This window comes from Acomys minous, assembly GCF_964271855.1.
Source record: "Acomys minous genome assembly, chromosome: 2".
In the NCBI taxonomy this organism is placed as follows: domain Eukaryota; kingdom Metazoa; phylum Chordata; class Mammalia; order Rodentia; family Muridae; genus Acomys; species Acomys minous.
In genome coordinates, this window is record NC_140484.1 from 83272886 (window position 1) to 83297569 (window position 24684).

The following is a 24684-nucleotide window of genomic DNA, read 5'->3' on the forward strand; positions in this document are numbered from 1 at the left end:
TTATAAATGATTATTTCTCCTGGAATGGGTTGTGTGCCTTAGGTGAAGACAGGAGTTCTTATCTGGCCTTAACAAAATAATGTAGCACTTGGGAACAAAGATCAAGCCAAGGAGGGCTGTACTGGAGGCCAAAATGGAGAAAATTTCCATAGCCACCATGACTTTCCCTTTTGTGCTATGGTAGACAGGAAGGAATGTGACCCAGACACAGAAGAACACCTGCATGCTGAAGGACAGGAACTTGGCTTCATTGAATGTGTCAGGAAGATTCCTGGACAGGAAGGCTGTGGTGTAGCTCCCAAGTGCCAAGAAGCAGAGGTATCCCAGGACACAGTGGAAGGCAACTGCTGACCCTTTGTTGCACAGAATGATGATGTGGCCATGTTCAGAATGAGTGTCTTGATCAATGAAGGGTGGAGAGGTGACCAGCCAGATTCCACAGAGAACAAGTTGGATCAATGTGCAGATGGGTATGATGAAATTAAGGGCCCTTGATACAATTAACCACCTCACTATTCTAGCTGGAACAGTGACCTTGAATGCAATAACCACAGTAATAGCTTTGGCTAATACTGTGGAAAGAGCAACAGTGAACAAAATTCCAAATGCTGTCTGCTGCAAGATGCATGAGGCTGTATTGGGCTGGCCAATGAAAAGCAAGGAACTGAGGAAACAGATAATGAGTGTCAATAGTAGGATGTAGCTGAGAGCCCGATTATTGGCTTTGACAATAGGTGTGTCTTTGTGTTTCACAAAGATTACAAGAACTACAGCTGTGAGTACAGAGAAGCCCAGAGCTGTGATAGTGAGAGCCATCCCCAAAGGGTCTTCATAGGCCAAAAAGCTCACAGATTTCTGGAGGCAGTGGTTCTTATCCAAGTTTGCATAGTGACTTTCTGGACACTTCACACACTGATCTGCATCTGTTCAGAAGGAAAGGTGACTGTGAATCAATCCTCAGTTGTCCCCATTCCCCCTAATCGTTTACTGAACCTCAATTCATTGAAATGGTTCCTGAATTATGTTCCTTCATTTTTCAGAAAAAATACTCTGTGAAAAATTTCAAATATATGCAGCCCATTTTGACTATGGTGATAAAAGTCAATGAATATCAATGTTTTTTATATGCCTTTGAATGCTTTCCCTGAGTTTGTGGCTTTGTTGCATCTATCTTGTAAGTCTTAAGATTATAGAATTATATTGTATAATTCTAATGTGATTTTGACATCAACTTATGAGAAATACCCTAATTCTGGATACATATTTTGTACAATACAGAAAATATCCTTTGAAATTTAACTATTACTTGGTTTTTCTCACATTTGGAACCCATACGTATTTATTTTCATAAAATCCCTTGGGTACTCTAATATGGTTCATACTCATGACGTAGTAGAAATAGTAAATACCATTTCATTCTTGAAGCTGAAATCCTTCACTAGTAATATGTTATAACACTTAGCTACAGCATTATTTTAAATATATATGGAAAGATATATTGAAATGTTTCTATGTCTTCAATGTTGGATATATAAACATTTTCAACAATGTGTTTCTAAGTGTTTGTAACTTTTATCTTGAATTTTAAAACATATACTCCCCACTTTATGATGCCATATTACTATTATATTAAACTTTTGTATATTTTTGGAAAATATTTCTTCATCAATGGATTTTCTCTCTTCTATGTTTTAAGTTAAAGGTTTATCAGATTTATTTTTAGAAGAATCAAATCTCTCTTCTGATAATTTGTTTTTGTTGTTCTTGATTATTTAGTAAATGTAGAACTCTAATCAATTTCTTTCTCCAGATATTTTCTCAACTTTCTTTTCAAAATTAACAACTTGCAGATTCCAAGATGGCGTCGACCAGTAGGCACCATAGCTGATCTACTCCGAGGAAACCAGGGACGTGAATGGAACCACAGACTGCTGGATTTTGAGAACTGTAGGTGAGTGGGGCCCCAAATTCTGCAGACCACCAGGGGGACTAACCCCGGGACAAGCAACAGCCCATAGGGCTAAATGCACTCCCCAAACTCTGAAACGGATTCTACAACCAAGCTGTAGCCAGCACATAAAACCCAAACTCTCCATTTGGGGAGGAGATTTTCCGGATCCCCAAGCCTGAGGAGTCTCAGCGAATAGGGTGAAACTACCATTGAACCTCTACATCCACACCATGCTAAACTGTGGAGGTCACCTGACTAGCCAGGGTGGAAACACAGGTGGCGGGTCTCACCAAAAACAGCTAGAACTGGCGTATAGCTCATGGACTGCGTCCGCGTCTTGTGCTCAAGCTGATGCCAGACACAAAGGATTGACCCTGCAAACAGGGGCAGTTAGAAACCGGTGTGGTCTGCTCCCACAGCCCAGTGGATCCGCCTAAGGTATCGGGAGCCATGGGTCTCGCTTGCAGGGACTAACTACTGCCCTAAAGTGACCTGGGAGCACGCTGGCTTTCTCTGGCAGAAAGAGAAGATACAGGAGATTCCCGCCAGCCATCTGAAACGCCATTGGCACCAGCCACGGGGCTGGGCTGCTGGCTCTGACCCGGCACTCCCCAAATAACAGAGCTAGCTGGGTCCATTCTTGCGGGCCCACGACAGGACCGCCCATGTTATCGGGAGCTTTGTGTCTTGCCGGCAGTGAATACTGCTGCCCTAAAGTGACCTGGAGGCACTCGGGCTTTCTCTAGCAGAAAGAGATGATACAGGTGATTCCCATCAGCAGTCTGAACTGCCTTTGTCATCAGCCACAGGGATGAGCTGCTGGCAATGACCCGGCACTCCCCAAACAACAGAACCTAGCTGAGGCCCATGATATAGAGAGCTGTGGCTCATGCATGCAGGGTATAACTGCTGATCTAGAGCAATCTGGGAGTGTCCTGGCATACAGGGGCATGGAAACTGCTACCTTCTCGGATACTGCCAGTGGCCTGAAACCATACTGTCTCAAGCCTACCAGGCACTGATCCTGTAATCACCAACAGGCAGATCCTAGCTGGTTAAGCTCCTGCAGACCCTGCAAGAACTCCCAAATTCATGGGAAAGGCTGGACGTTCCTACAGAGTGTAGAGGCAGAGCTAAAAGACAGCTACAACCCAGAATATCTGATCTACCTGGGGTATTGGCTACAAGCAGCAGGAAAGACAGACAGCTGGGATCCCCCTACACCACCAGAGAACTTGTGTGCTGACCTTACTCCGGATCCCAAAACTGCTGACTTGAGATACAGTAGTAAGGTGAAAAGGCTCAAACAGAAACCTACTTTGCATGACTCATCCTGGAGCCTAAGGTGTTGAGTAAAATCTCCAGGAGTAGAATGTGAATCACCAGCCTGGTCCAGGGAAATACTCCCTGATCCCCACAGGTAAGGGCACCCTACCTATAATCAGACATCAACTATCCACTCCCTAACAGGGAAGCTCACTACAAACCACCTCCCAACACTAGAGTCACCAAAATGACAAGGGGTCAATTAAAGAATACTAACAAAACCAAAACAGGATGGCATCTCCAGATCCCAGCAATCCTAATGAAAACAACCTGGACAACCCAACAACAATTGATATACATGAAAACGAAGTCAAGTCCGTAGTAAGTAAGATGATAATGGAAGAAACAAATAAAATCTGTAAACAAATGCAGGAGGAAGCAAACAAGAGGGCTGAAGACTGAAAAGAGTCATATAAAGAGGCTTTTGAAGAATTTCAGAAAAATATAAATAACCAGGTGAAGGAAATCATTAAAACAGTTCAAGACCTAAAGATAAAAATGGAAGCTATCATAAAAGAACACACGGAAGAAAAACGTGATCTAGAAGCATCAGAAAAGAAAGCAAGCATCTCAGAGGTGGCCTTATCTAACAGATTGCAAGAAATGGAAGAACGAATATCGGGACTTGAAGATAACAATCGCACAATTGGAAACAACCATCCAGGATAATGCTAAATCTGAAAAATTCCTGACACAAAGCGATCATGAAATAAAAGACAACATGAAAAGACGAAACTTGAGAATAATAGGGATAGAGGAAAGAGAAGGAAACCGACTCCACAGCCCAGAAAATATCTTTAATCGAATAATAGAAGAAAATTTCCCCAATTTGATGAAGGAGATGCATACTAGCATAGCCTACAGAACACCAAATAGAATAGACCCGAAAAGAAAATCTTTTCGCCATATAATAATAACACCACAAAATATACAGGACAAGGAAAAAATATTAAAAGTGGCAAGAGAAAAAGGACGAGTAACATATGCAGGCAAACCTATCAGAATTACTCCTGACTTCTCAGCAGAGACCATGAAAGCCAGAAGGACCTGGACAGAGGTTCTGCAAACCATAAGAGAACACATATACCAGGCAAGACTACTATATCCAGGAAATTTATCAATAACCTAGGGCAGAGAGACAAGATATTCCATGACAAAAACAAATTCAAACAGTACCAAGCCACAAATCCAGCTTACAGAAGTTACTAGAAGGAAAACTCCACCCCAACTGGTCAAACTACAACTGAAAAATACATAAGAAATAAGTAACTACACCATTGCAAAATCACAACTTCACAAAAACTCGGTTGTTACAAATACCAAAAATGAAGGGACTTACCATTCACTGGTCACTAATATCTCTCAATGTCAATGGTCTCAATTCTCCAATAAAAAGACACAGACTAACAGAGTGGATGCCTAAAAATGACCCAACATTCTTCAGCATTCAGGAAACACATCTCAACCACAAGGACAGATATTGCCTCAGAGTAAAAGGTTAGGGAAAAATATTCCAAGCAAAGGGTCACAAGAAACAAGCTGGGGTAGCTATTCTAATATCTAATAAAATAGACTTTCAACCAAAATTAGTCAAAAGAGATGAGGATGGATACTTTGTACTCGTCAAAGGTAAAGTCAACCAAGAAGACATCACGATTTTGAACATCTATGGTCTGAATACAAGGGCTCCCACATTTGTAAAAGAGTTATTATCAAAGCTCGCCCCACTCATCGATACCCTCACATTAATAGTGGGATAATTCAACACCCCACTTTCACTCAAGGATATAACTTTGATTTCAAAACTAAGCTGGGAAATAACCTCATTAACTAATGTCATGAATCAAATGGATCTAACAGATATCTACAGAACTTTCCACCCAAACGCAAAGGAGTATACCTTTTTCTCAGTAACCCCATAGAACATTCTCTAAAATTGATCACATAGTTGGTCACGAAGCAAACCTCAACAGATACAGGAAGATTGAAATAATACCTTGTATCTTATCAGATCACCATGGTCTAAGGCTGGAATTCAACAACAATAGAAATAACAAAAAGCATACCAACACGTGGAAACTAAACAACTTTCTACTTAACGACACATGGGTCATGGAAGAAATAAGAGAAGAAATTAAACTTCCTGAAATTCAATTAAAATGATGGAACAATATACCCAAATTTGTGGGACACATTGAAAGCAGTGTTAAGAGGAAAATTCATAGCAATAAGTGCCTTTAAAAAGAAAATGGAATCATCCCACATAAACAACTTAACAACACATCTGGAAGCCCTAGAAAATAAAGAAGCAGAAACACCCAAAAGGCATAGATGCCTGGAAATAATCAAACTCAGGGCTGAAATCAATAAGTTAGAAATAAAGAGAATAATCCAAAGAATCAACAGAACCAAGAGCTGGTTCTTTGAGAAAATTAACAAGATAGACAAACCGTTAGCCAATCTAACTAAAAGACAGAGAAACACTATCCAAATTAACAAAATCAGAAATGAAAAGGGAGACATAACAAAAGACACCGAAGAAATAAAAAGAATCGTAAGAACCTACTTCAAAGACAATTATGCCACAAAATTTGAAAATTTAAGGGAAATGGACAAATTTCTCAACAGATTCCATCAACCAAAATTGAACCAAGACCAGATAAGGAAATTATATACCCCTATTTCACCTATAGAAATAGAAGCAACCATTGATAGTCTCCCAACCAAAAAAAGCCCAGGACCAGATGGTTTCAGCGCAGAATTCTACCAGTCCTTCAAATAGGAGCTACTACCGATACTATTCAAGCTATTCTGAAAGATAGAAATGGACAGAATATTAGCAAACTCCTTCTACGAGGCCACAGTCACATTGATACCTAAACCGCACAACGGCACAACAAAAAAAGAGAATTTCAGACCAATTTCTCTTATGAACATTGATGCAAAAATACTCAACAATATACTCGCAAAGTCAATACAACAGCATATCAAAGACATCAGTCACCATGACCAGGTAGGCTTCATTCCAGGCATGCAGGGATGGTTTAACATACAGAAATCCATCAATGTAATCCACCATATAAACAAACTGAAAGAGAAAAAAAACATGATCATCTCTTTAGATGCAGAAAAAGCATTTGACAAAATCCAACACCCATTTATCTTTAAAGTTCTGGAGAGATCGGGAATACAAGGCACTTATCTAAATATAATAAAAGCTATATACAGCAAACCAATAGCCAACATTAAACTAAATGAATGGATACTCAAGGAAATCCTTGTAAAATCTGGGACCAGACAAGGCTGCCACTTTCCCCATATCTCTTCAATATAGTTCTTGAAGTTCTAGCCAGAGCAATAAGACATCAAATGGAGATCAAGGGGATCCAAATGGGAAAGGAAGAAGTCAAATTATCCCTATTTGCAGAAGATATGATAGTGTATATAAGTGACCCCCCAAAATTCCACCAGAGAACTCCTACAGCTGATAAATACCTTCAGCAAACTGGCAGGATACAAAATAAACTAAAAAAAGTCAGTAGCTTTTCTGTATACAAATGACAAACAGGCAGAGGAAGAAATTAGGAAAATTACTCCCTTCACAATAGCCACAAGCAATATAAAATATCTAGGAATAACCCTAACCAGGTAAGTGAAGTACTGATTTGAAAAAACTTTAAATCTCTGAAGAAAGAGATTGAAAATGACATCAGAAGATGGGAGGATCTACCTTGTTCATAGATCGGGAGAATCAACATAGTAAAAATGGCCATCTTACCAAAAGAAATTTACAGATTCTATGCAATCCCTATCAGAATACCTACAAAATATTTTGAAGATATTGAAAGAACAAATGTGTGTGCCCTTGTATTAGGAGCATAGATGTTCAAATTTGTGATGTCATCTTGGTTGATTTTACCTTTGATGAGTATGAAGTGCCTTTCCTCATCCCTTTTGATTAATTTTGGTTGAAAGTCTATTTTATTAGATATTAGAATGGCTGCAATTTTATATACTCTCTACATATAAATTCACTATAGTACTTGAAATTTTATCCTGAGAAGAAAGACAATAGAAGGAGTTAAAGGGGAAATACTTAAAAAAAGAAAAAGCTAAACTATTTTTATTTGCAAATAATATGATAGTATACCTACGTGATCCTAAAATTTCAATCAGGACCACTCCTATATCTGGGAAATACATTTATCAATGCGTCTGGATAAAACATTAACCAAAAAAAAAAATAACAGTAGCTCTTCTATATACAAATGCGAAATAGACTGAGAAGGAAACCAGAAACAACACCTCTCAGAATAGCCTCGAGTATTATAAAAAATATTGGTCTACTTCTTAATAGGAATTTTCTACTGCAATGAATTGAAACATAAATTTCTATTTTCTGGTCTTCTTAGGTGACCCTTGTGAAAGAGTCTTTCACTCCTCAAAGCACTCATGGTGTCCCACAGATTAAGAATTGCTGTATTAAATAAAGAGATATGGTGGCACATGACTTTAATCCCAGCATTCAGGAGGCAGAGGCAGGTGGATCACTATGAGTTCAAGGCCATCCTGGTATACAAAAGAAGTTAAGGACAGCCAAGGCTACACAGAGAAACTCTGCCTCAAAAAACAATATATGTTCTCACTGAGAAGAAATAGAAAATATTTTACATGTCTACTAACGGCAGATGGAAAAAGGGACAGGAGGATTTAGGTAGGGAAGGATATGGAATAAGTGGCAGGATGTTTGGGAGAGATGGCTGAAATTATGGAGGGTATTATCAGTTTTTTTGAAAAAATACTTTTGAATCCATGAATGTTATCCACTGAAAACTCCTAGTAAGAGAGGATGAGGAATCTCAGCTGGCCATTTCTTTTATTCAGCCAAATCTTCTAGTGATGGCTCTGGGCTGGGTTGCATTGAATTGAGACTTTTGCCTAGGAGATCCCATGGAAATCCACAGAAAACACAGGCGGATGCAAAGTCAAATGCTTGCTCCCCACAAACTAACAAAGTGGGCCTTCATTGCAGAGGACAATATCCACCCAAATCATGGAATATGAAGAAGCTGAGCTGGTGTCCAGATAGACACTTTACCAGTATGTTCAATCTTCTCACTGCTGGAAGTGTCTCTGCAGACTATTGAACATGATGCACTGACACCAACTCAGCCACAGCACCTTTGGCTGACAATGTGTTCAGTTTGTGACATATGCTAAGACAATGGTACCACAGAACTAGTGGGAGTAGCCAACTACTGATCTGACTTAAGACACACTATCATGTTCATTACTTGGTTAATGAAGAACAAGTTTCTAAATATCACAGAAATGGAGGGTAAAACCAAAAGAAAATTAGTTTAAAACTCAACAAGTTGATTCCTAATGGTATTGTGCTATATACATAGATCAGTAACTTATCCAGTCATTTTCAGAGCTGCTTCTTCTGGCAGTAGATCATAATAGATGGAGAGACCCACATGTTATGGGTCAAATATTATGTGGAGAAAATCTAAATTGGTGGTCACCACCAAATACCACCCCCAAGAACTCAGGGTACTCCACCGAAGAGGATGCAGGCATATTATGAGAGTGAGGGGGCATGGAAGGCACTAGAAGATCAAGGCCCTCAAAAAATCAGTCAAGCAAGGATCATTTAAGCTCAGAGAGACTGAGGCAGTTAGCATGGAGCCTATGTGAGGTTACATTAGGTCTTGTGAATATATATTTTAGCTATTAGCTTAGTTTTATTATGGATTCCTGGTTATGAGAATAAGTAGATCCCTGACTCTTGGAACAATTTTTCTTCTCTTGGAGTTCTGTGTCCGACACTGGTATGAGAGATTTTTTTCTTATATTTTTGTCATGCTTGGTTGTTATCTCTTAGAAAACTCTTCTTTTCTAATGAGGTACAGGAATGGAGTGAATCCATAAAAGGGCATTTGGAGATGAAATGGAGAGGGTAGAGGGAGAGAAAACTACAATTAATATATATTGTATGAAAAAATAATTATTTTCAAAAAATAAAAAATGAAATAAAAAATAAGCAATGAATTTGAAAGACAATAAAAAAGGATTTATGGAAGTACTTGAGGAGACAAAAAGGAAGGGTGGGATGTTGTACTTATGTAATTTCAAAAATTGACAAAAATAACAAAAAGTAATTGAACTGAACATGTTAGTTTAGCAGGAACATAGGTCTCAATATAAGCACCAGATTAGCCACAGAGATATATCCAGATGTGATGCCCTCATTCATTTAAAATAATGCTACTGGATCTAGAACCACAGATTTACCTTAATACAGGAATACTGAGTGACATCAATACAGCACTTTTAACCACAGGACACATGGACAAAACTCCACATAACATGGACATCTAATTAAGACCAACACAGTGACAAGACTAGTTCACATTATAACATTTGTGTTGGAAGTGGAGTTTTTGTCCATAAATATAATTTTAATAACATAGATGAGGAAATCCAGTTTTAAGCTTGTTTTTATTTTAAAATGTTTTTAAACAAGCTAAAGGTTTACAAAATTTTTCAATATCTAAATATGTCATCTGATTAGTGACTTATGTGCAATTTGTGGTTGATTTATCTTTTTCTGCCTTAACTCTACTGCAATTCTAATTCCATAGTTCTCTGGTTTCACATAAACTCTACAAGTTTTATTTTCCCTAAATTCATTTTGAACCAAGTATTTTCTATTTTGAATATCTTAGTCAAGAGCTAGTAATGTTTGTATTTCATTGTATTTAGTTACTGCTAGCTCAAGTTGATGTACCTATCTCTGATTGCTCAATAATGCACTTATATAATATGTTCACAATTTTGTCACATGATTCCACATTAATCTATGTATTATATGGCAAATTATCTACTAATACTGTTTATAAGTCATAGGCACATTTTTTTATCAATGCGTTCCCTACTGTTGTCATGTTCTTTAAGGTTTGAAAATCTTCATCAGTATAGCCGAGGTTCATTATAGAAATGTCAGAAGAGACAAAACTATAGGGTCAACTGAATAGATATAAAAATATTTACAGATGTTTTTCTCTTAATGGGAGAAGCCATGGATAGTTTTCTTTTAAATGTACTTCCCAAGTGGGGATTATGTACATCTTGTGACGGCTTCTTGAACATAAGTACTGGAGACTGTTCACATGAATTTGGTTTACTGTTTTGACTAAATGAAGCAGAACAAAGAAAAAAATGCTTCTCCTTAAGGTAATCTTGAAGTATAAACATGCTGTGGAATTTACAAGGCAAAGTAATGGAAATATAAAATATTATCCTGAGTAAGATAACCAGACCCTCCAAAAAGTCCAAGATGCTATGTATTAATTTAAGTGAGGCCTTTGTCTGTTAAGTACTGATAAGTAGTCTACAATCATATATCTACTGATGTTAGGTAAAACATAAGGGACTGAGAGAGAAATATCACCCTAGGAAGCAGAAGTACAATGTATAGTTATGGATGGGTGGGAGGGAAGATGAGAATGTGAAGATCAAATTAGCAAAGGAGAAAGGGGAATAGGGAAGTTAATATGGAAATGGACACCTACAACTAAGTGACATTAGGGGGTTGTAATGAAAATAATTGCAATAGATTTGCTTGTATTATATACATATATGAAAGAAAATTGGAATCATTAAATAATAAGATAGCCAAATCCAATAACATATATCTAGCCATAAAATGAATGCTCCATTTTCAAATGAATTGCATATAATTATTGGATCGAAGGTCCCCATGAGAAAACCCAAACAATCTAGGATATTGCCAAGGGTATTGGTTGTTTTCCACAAACTGATGGTAGACTCTTTGCTGAGGATAACACTTCATAATTCACTGATCATAGAGAAGATAAACTGATGATGCCTACTTAACACTTTTACCAATCCTGACTAATTTTCCTAGCACTGAGAAGTACTCTGAACATTACTTCAGAAAAATAGAAAACACTACCACAGCTACAAATACTTTAATGTATACGATGATGAGCTTCCTGAGTTACACTTGGGTGCAATAATGGTCCAAAACTTTTGGAAATAGCAACCAGCTATCTTATTGAAATTGTTGCCCCCTCCATGACATGTAACCCATGCTTGACACTACCTGGGTAGCCAAAAAACTGACATTAGATAAAAACAGATATAGGGAACAAACAGATATCACTTTTATATATAAGAAACAGCAATATAATCAGCTCATAATGACACCCTTCTACACATATATGTAGAGATAATTTAATCCAGCAACATATCTGCTCTACAAGGGGTTATATGTGACAACCCGCTAGTTCCATGTGATCCAGCTGGAATGAAGACACACTCTGGATTTCAGTATGATCTGACTGGAATAAAGACATGCCCTCAGCACACACACTTATTCCCAAACAGTTAAGATAACTTTAATTTATAGAAGGAGGCAACTGTGTTTAAAAGTGCCATATAGTTATGGGCATTTAACGTGATTAATCAGAGAAATATTTGACAGAATTAGTCAGAGATAAGATACACTCAACTCTAATAAGAACAGAACAGAAAAGAGAGGCTACATAAGATCAGCAAAGAGAGAGAGGGGGGGTATTCTAGCAAGTGATTTTCAGGGGATAATCAAACAAAATTTAAGGGTGAGCCTCATGTCCAGTAAGAGACATTCAAAAGAAAACAAAACCAGTGTTATTATGTGAGGGTTTTTTGTACCACAATCCTTAGTCTAGACAATATTTTTTTAACCTTACAGGTCCTTGTGTGTATCTTATGGTTTCTGAGTTTGTTTTTATGGGGTTTCTTAGTATGAAAACATGTCAATTTTTGAATGTGTTTCTTGGAATTTGGAGATGTGCCTGTATTTATTTATTTAGATTCTTCCTTTCATCCTACTTAGGATGGTTTGTTATTATTTTGTCATATTTTATTTTATTCTTTTCTTAAGATGGCTATTGTATTTTAATGAGAGAGAGAACGAAATTCATAGATCGAGTCAGTGGGAAAATGGTAAGGAACTTAATTGAGTTTAGGGAGGAGAGTCAATAATAAGAATATATTGTGTGAATCAAAACTACTTTGAAATTTTACCTTATACCTGTGAGAATGCCTAAGAACAACTGTATAAGTCACAACTCATGCCTGCTAGAATACAGAGCAAGAAAAAAAATCTCCTCATTTCTGGTGGCAGTATAAACCTATAAAGGCACTATGGAAATGAGTACGCTATTTTCTCAGAAAGATGACAATTAATATCCCTCAAAAGCAAGCTTTAACACTCTTTGGAATATACCCAAAGGATGCTTCATTCTACCAGAAGGACACATGACTAATCATGTTCACTGCTCCTCTTTTCACAAATGCCAGATATTGGAAACAAACTATATGTTCCTCAACAGAAGAATGAATAAATAAATATAATACATTTATATAAAAAGCATTACTCAGTTAAAATAAATGACAGTTAATTTTGCAAATGAATGGATGGAAACAGAAAATATTATCCTAAGTGAGGTATTCCAGAACCAGAAAGCTAAATACAATATGTGTCTGCATATCTCTGCATATTATCTGTTAAATAAATGATAACAAAGGTATACTCAATAGTCACTGAGTTGTTAGAAATAAAGAAGGAATTAGAGGACATCACATGGATCTCTATGGGCAGGGAAGTAGAATTAAATTTATGGGTGGACTGGGGCCAGGGGGGGTTAAAGTTTGCTAAATGGGCTAGAAGGGAGAGATGAGCCAGAACTGAGGGAGGGGATGAGGAGAGTAACAACTAGAAATGAAGGGGATTTGATGGGCAATATAAAAACCTAGTGCAGTAGAAACATCCTATATTATACAGAGATGGTCCTATTGAAGTTTCCAAATAAGGAGGAAGACAGAAATCCAACTGGATTCTCTTGTCAACAAACAAAGCTTACCATACTAGAACAGGGTTTCATGAATTTGAGTTTTTGGCTAAAAGATGCAATAGAAAAAAAATCCCCAAATAATCTATGCTGTTGCCAAGACAATAGAGTTTTTCAGCCAAAAAACTACTGACAGCAAGGCCAAACTGCTAAAGACAAGACAGTGAAACAACTCATTGAATAGGTCAAAAAGGTGGTACATACAACATTTAACCCTATGTTATACTGTCTATGACAGAATAAAGTATTTTGAAGGCTGCCCAAGGAAAAGTATAAACATCAATTCCACCCCAAATTAGTCCTGCCTGCAAAATATACTAGGATAATAGGGGTGCAATCCCTAAGGAACTAACCATTGATTTTTGGATTTAACTCATGTCCCACTCAATGAAATGGAGCCCATTCATGACATTACCCTAGCAACCAACACCAGAGACTAGAGACCTTAGTCTTTAGAAAAACATATACTCCTGGTCTGCAAAAATTACTGCTCATTATATTCTGTTATAATTATAGACTAGTACCTTATTCATCCATTATCGGAGAGGATTTTTTTTACTCTTACAGTATAAAGGAACAAATACAGTGATCCACATTGAGAAATTATACACTTGGAACACAGAATTGTAAGTGTGATGTCTCTATTTTCTCCCCTCTGAGATTAACGAATCTCACAGAAACTGAAGCAGAAAGAGTAGGAGAGGCAAAGTAGACAGAAAACACCACAACAGCAAGAATGTTTTAAACAACTAATAAATGCTCATAAGAGCATAGAGTCTGAAGCAGGAATCACACTGACTACAGAGGTCCGCACTAGGTCCTCTGTCTATAAACTACAGCTTCCAGTTTTATACTTTCATGGAACTCCTGAATGGGTAAACAAGTGTATTCTTGTGTACTCTATCGGGACTTTTATTTTCCTGTTGTCTTGTCTTCTCCCACTTTGATATGATAGGTTTTGCATTAGCTTATATTTTATTTTGTTAGTGTTTGTTGTCATCTCTTAGAGGCCTGTTCTTTTCTAACAAGAGAGAAATAAGGAGTGGAACTCTAATGAAAGATTAGGTGAGGAGAAACTGAAAGAAGTGGAGGGAGGGAATGTATTTAGATTATATTGTGTGAGAAAAGAATCTATGTATAATAAAGGGAGACAAAATTTTTTAAAAAGCATATTATATGAAATAGTCTATTTCCAGTAAAATAAAAATATGCACGATATAGATAAAACATATGTAGGGGGTAAATGAAACACAACTCTCTCATTACCTGCTGTATAAAAGAAAAAATGTACTGGGAATGATCATAAAAAGTGTGTGAGAAATCCATGCATTATGTGAATTCTACATATGACTCAGCATGGTTTGGAAACATAAAGAAATGGTACTCAAAATACCGTGTTCACAGTAAAATGAGCCAGATGATTACTTTTTCAGGAAGGTGTCTCTCCAGGGAAAAGTGTTTGGAATTCAATAATAGTGTAAATGAAAGATTCTTTTAGTGTGTAGACTGTGTCCTTTCAAAAGGAAATAAAAGTAACAACAATGCTTAACTGTATAAACAAAGAACAAAAGTTTATCTCTTTCTTTTCTCCAGTATATTTCCATTTGCTTATGTACTGCAATCTCCTGAGAACAAGTTGGGAATTTCTCTGTAAGCCTATATTTACCTGTTTCATTAGAAATCTCATTGTCTGCACAAGGAATGCAATCAAAGCAGCACACAGCTTTGCCTTCCTGGACAGCTCTCCTGAATCCGGGTCTACAACTCTCACTGCATACAGACTGAGGAATCTAGAGAAAAGAAATTATTAGCAAATGTTCATACTTTTGTGACTCATCTGAGTAAATAGAGTATTTATGTATATGATTGAACAGTTAATTTGAAAATACTTTCTCTTATAATTGAAGAGATTGGGTTTTGGTATTGCTATTTTGGAAGCTTTTAGGCTTCATAGACCAAATGAGTAAATCTTAGTCTAATACACAGAGCTGCTGTTATTAGTAAGTCATTAAAGTAGTGTTCTAGAAGGTCATGGCATGACTTCAGGTTCAACCTGTATCTTTACGTACTAGCTAGTAGGGTGAGCTTTTATATCCGATGTGATTGTGAATGTGGATTGAGAACATTTTCAGAGCTTGGATTCATCATGGAAACAAATGTTTGGGCAATTTCTGTGAGAATAATTATAGAGACATTTTACCTGAGATAAAGGAGTACCCACAAAATGGGTATCAGTATTTAATTGGTTAATGTCACAGACATAACAAAAAGAATAGAGAAGATGAGCAACCACATTCTTTGATCTCTGATTCTGGTTGGTGAATGTGATACCACCATCTCTTCTGGCTCTTAAAGTATTCTGTTCTTACCAGCTGGATGGCATGCTCACAGTGTCAGCCATGGTAATATTGTCCTCCTTTCAGTTATTTGTTTATTGATATTTAAATATTATTTGGTTCTGAATGAGTGTCTAAAGATAATTACATCTTGAAAATTATGGTCTTTATGAAAGGTCAAAGCAGTGAGATAAGTAACATCCTACCTTTGTAAATCTTGCAGGCCACTGTATGATTTGCTCAGATAAATATAACTGTTGACCATGAGGAGCATTTGGAGAAAAGGTTCCTACTTTCACCTTTAATGCCAGACCCTTTGGAAAATTCCAAAAATTGAGAATGTCATACTCTGAATCCAGATTTTTTCTCCTATCCATTACTGTGTGGCCTCTCACATTATATCTCAGAAGGGTGTTCTTTAGGAAAGGGAGGAACTAAAATAGATGCAGGAACATACATTGAAGAATTTCTGATGTACTAAGTACATTTTCTTTAAAGAGTAGTACAAACAATTTCAGTGTTTTAAAAGAGATACCAACATGGCGGAGAAAATGAAATATACTGGAATCTTAATACATTACATTTCAAAACCACCATACTGTTTAAGAGAAATCATTGAGCTGAAAACAGCTAAGACAACAAATACCAAGATATGTGGAATCAGCTGATTCCAATTTCTTTGAAGAAATGACCACATTTACCATTAGAATATATTCACAGTTTCAATCCTTACAATGAAAGACCTGAAGTTGAAAGCCTGCAGTAAATTAATACTTAGCTTCATAACCTGTAGTCATGCTCAGAAGAATTTTAACCCCTAAGGATCTACTGCCCCTACCTCTGCTCTGAAGAATACATATGGAAAATCACAATAAAAAGAATACTAAGAAATGTGAAAGAACTTGTGATCTTAATTTAATATTTATTTAAGGGTTTTTTTTCTTTCTGGCATGCCATTTATAATTTACATTTGTTACAATTTTGCCCTGATATTCAGTCTTGGAAATAAGTTTTATCTCCCTGGGTGATTGACAACATATTTAAAAATTACAATGCCTACTTTCAGTGCCTTAAACATAATTAAAAACACTATATTGCTGCTCTTACAATACACAGGAAGGTCTATTACCTGCCAGGGGAAGAATATCTCGTCTTTTCCATTAGCATATGGTTGTGTGTGTATTTGCTGAACACTCAGTTCATGCAGACTGTAGGCCACAGCATATACAGCATTATATATATTGTAGCCCTCTTCACTCATTGATGGGTCAAAAATGTGTTTGGGTAGTAACTCTATAGAAGCATTAGGCTGGCAGTTTTCCAAAAGTTTACAATAAGGCTCAGAAAATGAACAGTTGAAGAACAAATACCAAAACTTAGGAAGATAATTGTCTTCTGGGTATTTGTAGGGATTAACTGTTTGAATAAAATTATTGAACTCAACCATTTCTACATAGTGATGTGAAAATATGAGACTCCCATGAAATGACTCTACCATGAAATAATCAAAATTGCTGCCAACATCCCATGAAGAGTTCAAGACCCAGACTTTCCATGTCACTAATAGTTGTGCAATGTGTCGCATTAAGCCTTGTAAAGAAACAATGTCCCCGTAAATAATTATCACATTTGCTGATGAGTCCAGAATCGTCCCTATATCTTTCCATACTGCATTGGAATATGAATTCCAAGATCCAGAGATAATTTTCAAAAAGGACATGCAAATACTGTTTCTTTCCATATCTTCTCTCAACTCTGACAGGATCTGAGTCCCTCTGTGGTCGTCTGGGAGGATCAGACCAACCCAGGACCAGCTGAAATGAACCATTAAAGACACAATTGCATGTGACAGGGATGTATCTTTGGGAGCCATCTGATAGAGAGAACTAAACTGACTTTGGTCATTCAAGGTAGAATCAAAAGACCCAAAAGTGAGCTGAAGAGGAAAAAAAGAGAGAGAAAGAGAGAGAGAGAGAGAGAGAGAGAGAGAGAGAGAGAGAGAGAGAGAGAGAGAGACCAGAGATAGAACAATGGCATCAAACACATTAACACATTGGTCCTAAATTAACATAAGTAAAGGTGGTTTTGTCATATTTTAAAATGTAAAAGCATTACAGAGTTTTCCACAAAAAAATGACAGGCTTCAAATTTAAATAATGTAGCAGGTCTCATCTGTCTCTCATTACTTTCAATTTTAAGTAATGGAAATATGGATCTATCATCAAGTACTTCATAGCTTCTTTTTATACCAAATTAATTCAAGTGCTACTAATTTACATTTTTTTCTTTTTTTCTTTTATTAATTTATTCATATTACATCTCAGTTGTTAGCCCATCCATTGTATCCTCCCATTCCTCCCTTCCTCCCACTTCCCCCCTACTCCCCTCCCCTATGTCTGTGTCTGTGGGGGACCTCCTTCCCCTGTATATGCTCATAGAGTATCAAGTCTCTCCTTGATGACCTATTATCCTTCCTCTGAGGGATATTTGACTCCTTCTTCCCACACCTCATACCTTACCTGTGGTATTTTGTAGAGTTGTAGCAGTGATCCAATATGGGCAGAAGTTGCCCATGATGTTCCTGTGAGTGCAACAGGTGACATTCTCTTCTTTCCACAGTCATAATTAACTAAGGGAATTCTTTTTCTTGTGAGCCAAACAAAGGCACCAATAAGAACACTCTTTTCAGTAAATGAGATATTGTAGAGATCAAAGCCCAGAGTTGTGTTGGGTAGAAGATGAGGGTTTCTGTTTATCTCTTCAATAGCAAAAAGCAGTGCCAGAACAAACTGGTAGTTCTTAAAATTATACCTGCAGAGATTTCATAAAATTAGTCAAGAGGAAGGCATAGACTATACAACCCCCATATTTAGTGCAATAGCTTTTATAATTAAAATACCTATATTTTCATAAAATTAAATACTCTTTTCCAACAAATGGCTGGAACTTGAATGTGGATTTTTAAAAAGACAGGATTAGGTATGATTCTACAGATTAGCACTCATTAATTGTGTTATATTGAGCTATAATTGATTATTAAGTTGCATTATTTATCTCTTATGTGGAAAAATTTAAAAAGAGACTGTTCATGAATAAGGAATTAGGTTCTGACCAAACGAAAACTGTTAAGTGTCTGGATCTTGGTCTTTTAGCCTATACAATTATGAAAGGTCAAGGACCCTAGAGAGGATGCTTAATTTTCATTCTGAAGGGTAAATAGACTAGACACTGGAAGCAGATGAAGACAAGGAAAAGGATGTCAACTTTCCACAAATGTCTTCTGAAAATCTGTGCCCAGCACAGGATCAAAGCAGAACTAAAGCACAGCTAAACATTGGTAAGGGTTCAGGGAGTCTCTTGGAAGAGAGTGTGTATGGGGAGCAGAATAGAAGGCCCTGGGTGGTATAGGAGCTCCAGAAGAAGATGAATAAGGTATACAATTCTGGACCCAGGGGGGTCTGTGGAGATTGATGCAGCAACCAGGAACCAATCATGGACAGGACCTGGGCCCCCTTATCAGAGGTAGCAAATAAGGAACTTAGTTTCCATGTAGGTCTCCTAATAAGAGGATGAGGGTCTGTCTGCCACATGAACTCTGTTGCCTGAACTTCAACCAATTCCCCCAGATGAGGCAGCCTTGCAGGCCACAGAGGAAGATGATACAAGCAGTTTTAGAGAGAGTTGGTAATGGAGCAAGTATCTCCCTTTCTAAGGACTGAGTGACTGGGATTAGTGGAATAGGGAAAGAGAACAGGACCAAGAAGAGGTGAGGGAGGAGGCTACAATCAGGGTATAAAATGAAAAAATTAATATAAAGGGAAAAGATACATCTTGAACCAATGTCCCAATTTTATATGACAATGTCTTATTTAAAGAATATCCAAAAGGGAATTAAACCATGAGGAACATAATAATGACTGGCCTTATATGACATGCCCTCTGGTACTAAAAGAGGCACTCATTTTATATGGGGAATGAATCTTTGCTTTATTTAATTTAAAGTCTCCACCATGGTATGGAACACATGCTTGGTATTATAAAAATAGAGTCTGTGAGTAGGCAGGTCATAGACCAAAAGAAAGAACTTAATACTTATTCTTCTAAATGGACACAGTATGAAAGCACCTACTGATGATGTACTACTGTTCCTATGGGTTAGTACATCTTTCAGCCCTCATCAGCAAAGCTCCTTTTTGCATTAGATAATATACAATACTGAAGTGAATGATTGATCATCATACAGATAATAATAGATTATGACATGCTCAGTGATAAGTATAGGTTACATATTGCACCCTACAAACAGAGCTGAGGGATTATGACTGAAGAGACATAAGAAGAGACAGAGGCTGTGGATAACCCCAAAATAACAATATTTTCCATCTACAGTAGTTGCAAATTTGAAGTTGGAATTATTATGAAAGCACATGTCCAAAATAACCCCATAATACAAACATGGAGAAGATGATGGGCATACAATTTCACCCCTTGCTGAGATGCTACTAAGAGTTGATAGTTACTGGGTGAGAAATAGTCACTTTATTCATTTTTGTGACCTCTGGCAGGTCAATCTCACTTATGGTAGGGCTCCACTCACAATGGTATTTATAGAGCACAACCTGTACTTGACTGGGAAAAATAAAAGAAAGCAATGTTCTGCAGTCAGAAACATTATAATGAAGAGTTTATTCCTTTTTAGATTCATATTTTGACAACACATAGGGTCATAAACATGAACAATTTATATATGACAATTAAAACTGTTTCAAATTCTGCACTGGGATGAATAGAAAGACTCCAGTGGGACAGGAGATGCCTGAGAAGAGCACCAGAGACAACTAACCAAGACCTGAGGAGGAGGTTTGCTGTGGAAACAATCTCCAACCACAGACATAGATAGGACCTATTCTTTCTACACAGACATAGCCAATGGGCAGTGCAGTCCTCATATGGGTGTTCTAGTGAGGGGAATAGGAGCTGACTCTGATGTGGACTTTGATGCCTGGTTTTTTATTAGTTCCCCTTTTGGGGAGAGGAAGTAGCCTCATTATTGTGGTCTTCATAGAAAGTCCCAGGACTGTTAAGGTTATGTGAGTAAACAAAACCCTGTTTGAAAAGAAAAGTAATAATAATAAAAAAAATTAAAGTAGCACAGGAAACACACACACACACACACACACACACACACACACACACACACACAAACACACACACACATTCACCAGCTTAGCAAGGTGGTTCGGTTAGAGTTATTATTTGTTAGAAGAAACACTATGACCAAAAGCAAACTGGGGAAAAAAAAGTTTATTTGGTGACTTTATTATCATTATAATTTCTATTGATGTGATGAAATAGCATCATAAAAACAAGATGAGTGGAAAGATTTCATTAGGCTTATACTTGCCCAGCATTGTTCATCACTGAAAGACATCTCAATAGGAACAAAACCAGCAAAAATGAGAAGGTGGGAGATGATACAACAGTCAGAGGTTTTCTATTTACTGGATTGCTCATAATGGATTTCTTGCCCTGCTTTCTTATCAAATTGAGGACTACCATATCAGCAATGTTCTCAATCACAACGGGCTGTACAATCCTCCGTAAATCACTAATTGAGATAATTCCCTACAAGCTTGCCTGCAATAAATATTATGAAGGAATTTGCTTCACTGATGTTCCCTCCACTTAGGTAATTTTAGCTTGTCTCAAGTTGATATAAAACCATCCAGCACATTTGTCTTACACTTCCTTATCACTATTCATTATTGGAGGAAGTCAGGAAAGGGAATCATGCATCGCAGGATCTGAAGGCAGCAGCTTTGCAGCAGCCATGGAAGAATGCTGTTTGTTGGCTTACTCAATATGGCTGATTTCTTATGGAATGCAGAATCACCATGCCAAGGACGGCAACACACAAAATGAGCTGGGCCATCCCACATGAATTAATGATTAAGAAAATTTTCTGCAGCTGGCCCATAGACTAATATTATTGAGACATCAACTGAATTGAGGCTTCCTCCCCTTCAGTTTCCATAGGTTGTGTCAAGTTGGCATAAAACTAGCCAGCACACAAGGGAATATGAAGCAAAAAGTCTCTACATGTTTTAGATGTTATGAAAAATGTTAATAAATCAGTTATAAAATTTAGAAATAAGTAGAATATAATGAATTCTCAAAAATAATTTTAATATGTAGATAATTATAATATTGCCATTAAGATAATTATTTTCCCAGAAATGCTGACAAATCAGTAGGGAAGGTCACAAATCTCAGAATTGTCTTGTATTCTTTTAAAGTGATTGCTGCATCTGATAATGTACATTGAAAATTAAAGAATACTTATAGGTTTCTAGGACCCTCTGGATCTTCTACTTTGCTATTCTCATCTAGAGTGCCAGTAGGATGTGCTCCCCTCTGTCCCAGTTTCCTGGTAAGTGAAGGCTTTCGTGGGACATACCCCTTGGGCTAGGATGCAGATATAAGTGAGTATATACCATTTGAGTCTTTCTGCTTCTTGATTAACTCACTCATTATGATCATTTCTAGCTCAATCCATTTGTCCACAAATTTCTTGAATTTCTTGTTTTTAATAGTGAGTTATTTGTTTATTATTTATTTATTAGAGTAGATAAAGTTGAAACATCATATGATTAAATAATTCTTTAATATATTGATTTAAAAGAAAATTAGACAACAAAGATCTTAATTCACATCTATTTCTGTGCAAGTTTGAGATAAATGGTAGAGCAATCCCCACAGTGCGGACAATGATGACTACCTGCGCTCTTCTCATCCAGACCCTGAGAAACCTCTGACATCAGAGAGGTTGGTGTACAATTGAACTGCTTGTGTTCGTGTTTCTGCCTGGGCTGAAAACTACCTTGGTATATTGCATCTTTTTGGCTAATTTTACTGAGAAACATGGAGCTACCAAACACAATCAAAGTGCCAATTTAAAGAACAATTATGGATATTAAAAAAGATCAGTGGATACAGAAATGTAGAAACCAAAGTAGTATTTTTCAAGCAAATGAATGCAGGCCAGATACATGATAGACTTCCATGAAGGGATTTAGAGGATGCTCAACGGCCATTCTGACCAGAGGGCTACAAGTCATGGAAATAAATACCTCAATAATAAGGCAACGACAAGAGTAGAGAAATGTGCTCAGGATTAAGAGATGCTTAGGGGTGTAACCATTTTCACTACTAATACAGAAGCAAAGGAATGGAGAAAGCAATCCAGGATGATTTTAGAAACCAGAGCAATGTCCTAGAAAATTAGCAGTTTCTCCATTTGATCTATTTATTTAACTCCTGAAAAATATAGACAAGTTTGTTTAAGTGTAGGCTGAAAAATATGTTTGGAAATTGCATTGTATAAGACAAGCTTGTTAATCTTTTATAATAAAAGTTGTCTTATCTTTTATAGTACAAGTATTGTTTTCTTGTCATGAATTACTTTTACTTTATATTTTGATTATGTAAGAAGTTGAAAGTTTTTATATATCATCCTTTCATTTATTATAGACAAACCAGACACTCACAAATAATGTAACCAAAAGTAGACTCCTTTCATATTGTTGCGTAATATAGAGAAACGCATATACAGAAGTCCACCGATGCCTGTGATTCTGAAAGTAGTGAGAAAAGAAAAGGAGAATAACAATTTGCATTATTTAACATGAAGTAGAAAGGGCTCCATGTAGGGTCTCCAGTCTGTCAGGCATATGTGACAAATATGTCACTGTATTTGACATAAATATGATTCTTAAAAAATTGTATTGACCTGGAGTTATAGCACTAAGATATGAATTATTGGTCTAGATAGAAATTATTGTATCTGTCATCGTAATTTCCATATTAGTTTCAAACTATATGTGCCAAGATCCTCAAATATCTCATGACTTTTCACATCTGAAAATATTTTCTCCATTGTCCTTGGGCTTTTCGGTTTTTTGTTTTGTTTTGTTTTGTTTTACCCTAATACAACACCAATATTTTAACACTTGAACAGTAATGTTGCACTGAGCACAATCCACCTTCATATGTATATTTTCTTTTGTAAATTTCTACCTGTTGTCTTCTACCAATTTTATCATGTGTTCAAAGATATTTACAAACTATATTGCTTATTTCAGGATTATTTTACATTGAGCCATAGGTTTGGGGTGCTTAAATAAAATAAGAAAACTTTATTTCCTCTATAACATGACAGACTTACATATTTGTCAATCATTTTTCTAAGGAAAACAAACTGTTCTGACACTCTTTCTTAATCTTACATATTTCAAGGTAGCTGATAAGCAGTTTTAGGTGGTCACCCTCACATAGAGAATATCATTGTGAGCACACCCATATAAATGAGAAAAACTCACTGGAAACATATATGGCAAACAGGTACACCTTTTAAAATTTATTTGAGAACAAACAAAATAAATAAGGAAACAGGAAATGCAAAAAATACAAACATATATGTAGAGCACAAAAATGTTCCCAAAATTTAATGGTGACAATGCTGTTCTGAAACCAGCTGGGTATCACATTGTCAAGACTTTTCACTCTAGCATCATGCCAAGCACTCAGTAAGTAGTCTCTGCATTCACTGACATCATCACTTGTCACAAAAGCAATGTGATCTTAAAGAAAGCCCAGAAGTATCGGGTCAAACTTAGACTAACTTAACTATATTCTGAAACTTAACACTGAAAATATTTGAATAGTCTGGAACTACAAGCAAGGAAGCTCATGAGTTCCCAATATCATATGACAAAAGCAGGAGGAATAACATCAAAATTATCACTTTGCCCTTAAAAGAGGAAAAGAAGTACACATGAAAATATACTTGGACTGATTTGAAAATAGAAAAATAATTTTGAAAAACAAAGGAAGGTTTAAGTAAAGAACTCTGAACTCTTAAAATGAATCATTATACTTACTTTATATGAAAGTCCTGGAAGGTATTTGGTACATATTTATGGGGAATGTTGTTATCTGTGTAGAAATAATGAAGAGGGAAAAATGCACCAATTGTCACATCTCCTTTATGGTAAAAGTCTTCCAAGATCGTTTCATAGCACTCACTGTGAGTAAAGTCACACACAAAATAGGTAACATGCAAGAAAAAAAAGATAAAAATACAGAACAT

General features: G+C 36.6%; 1 protein-coding gene across 1 annotated transcript; it reads right to left on the bottom strand.

The window, feature by feature from the left end:
• Positions 1-24684, bottom strand: LOC311609838 (vomeronasal type-2 receptor 116-like; the record flags this gene model as incomplete). Its single annotated transcript, XM_084803226.1, has 6 exons — positions 1-923; positions 14867-14990; positions 15743-15970; positions 16666-17472; positions 18056-18347; positions 24476-24684. 6 exons carry the CDS (start codon positions 24682-24684, stop codon positions 1-3), a joined length of 2583 nt encoding a protein of 860 aa, XP_084659352.1.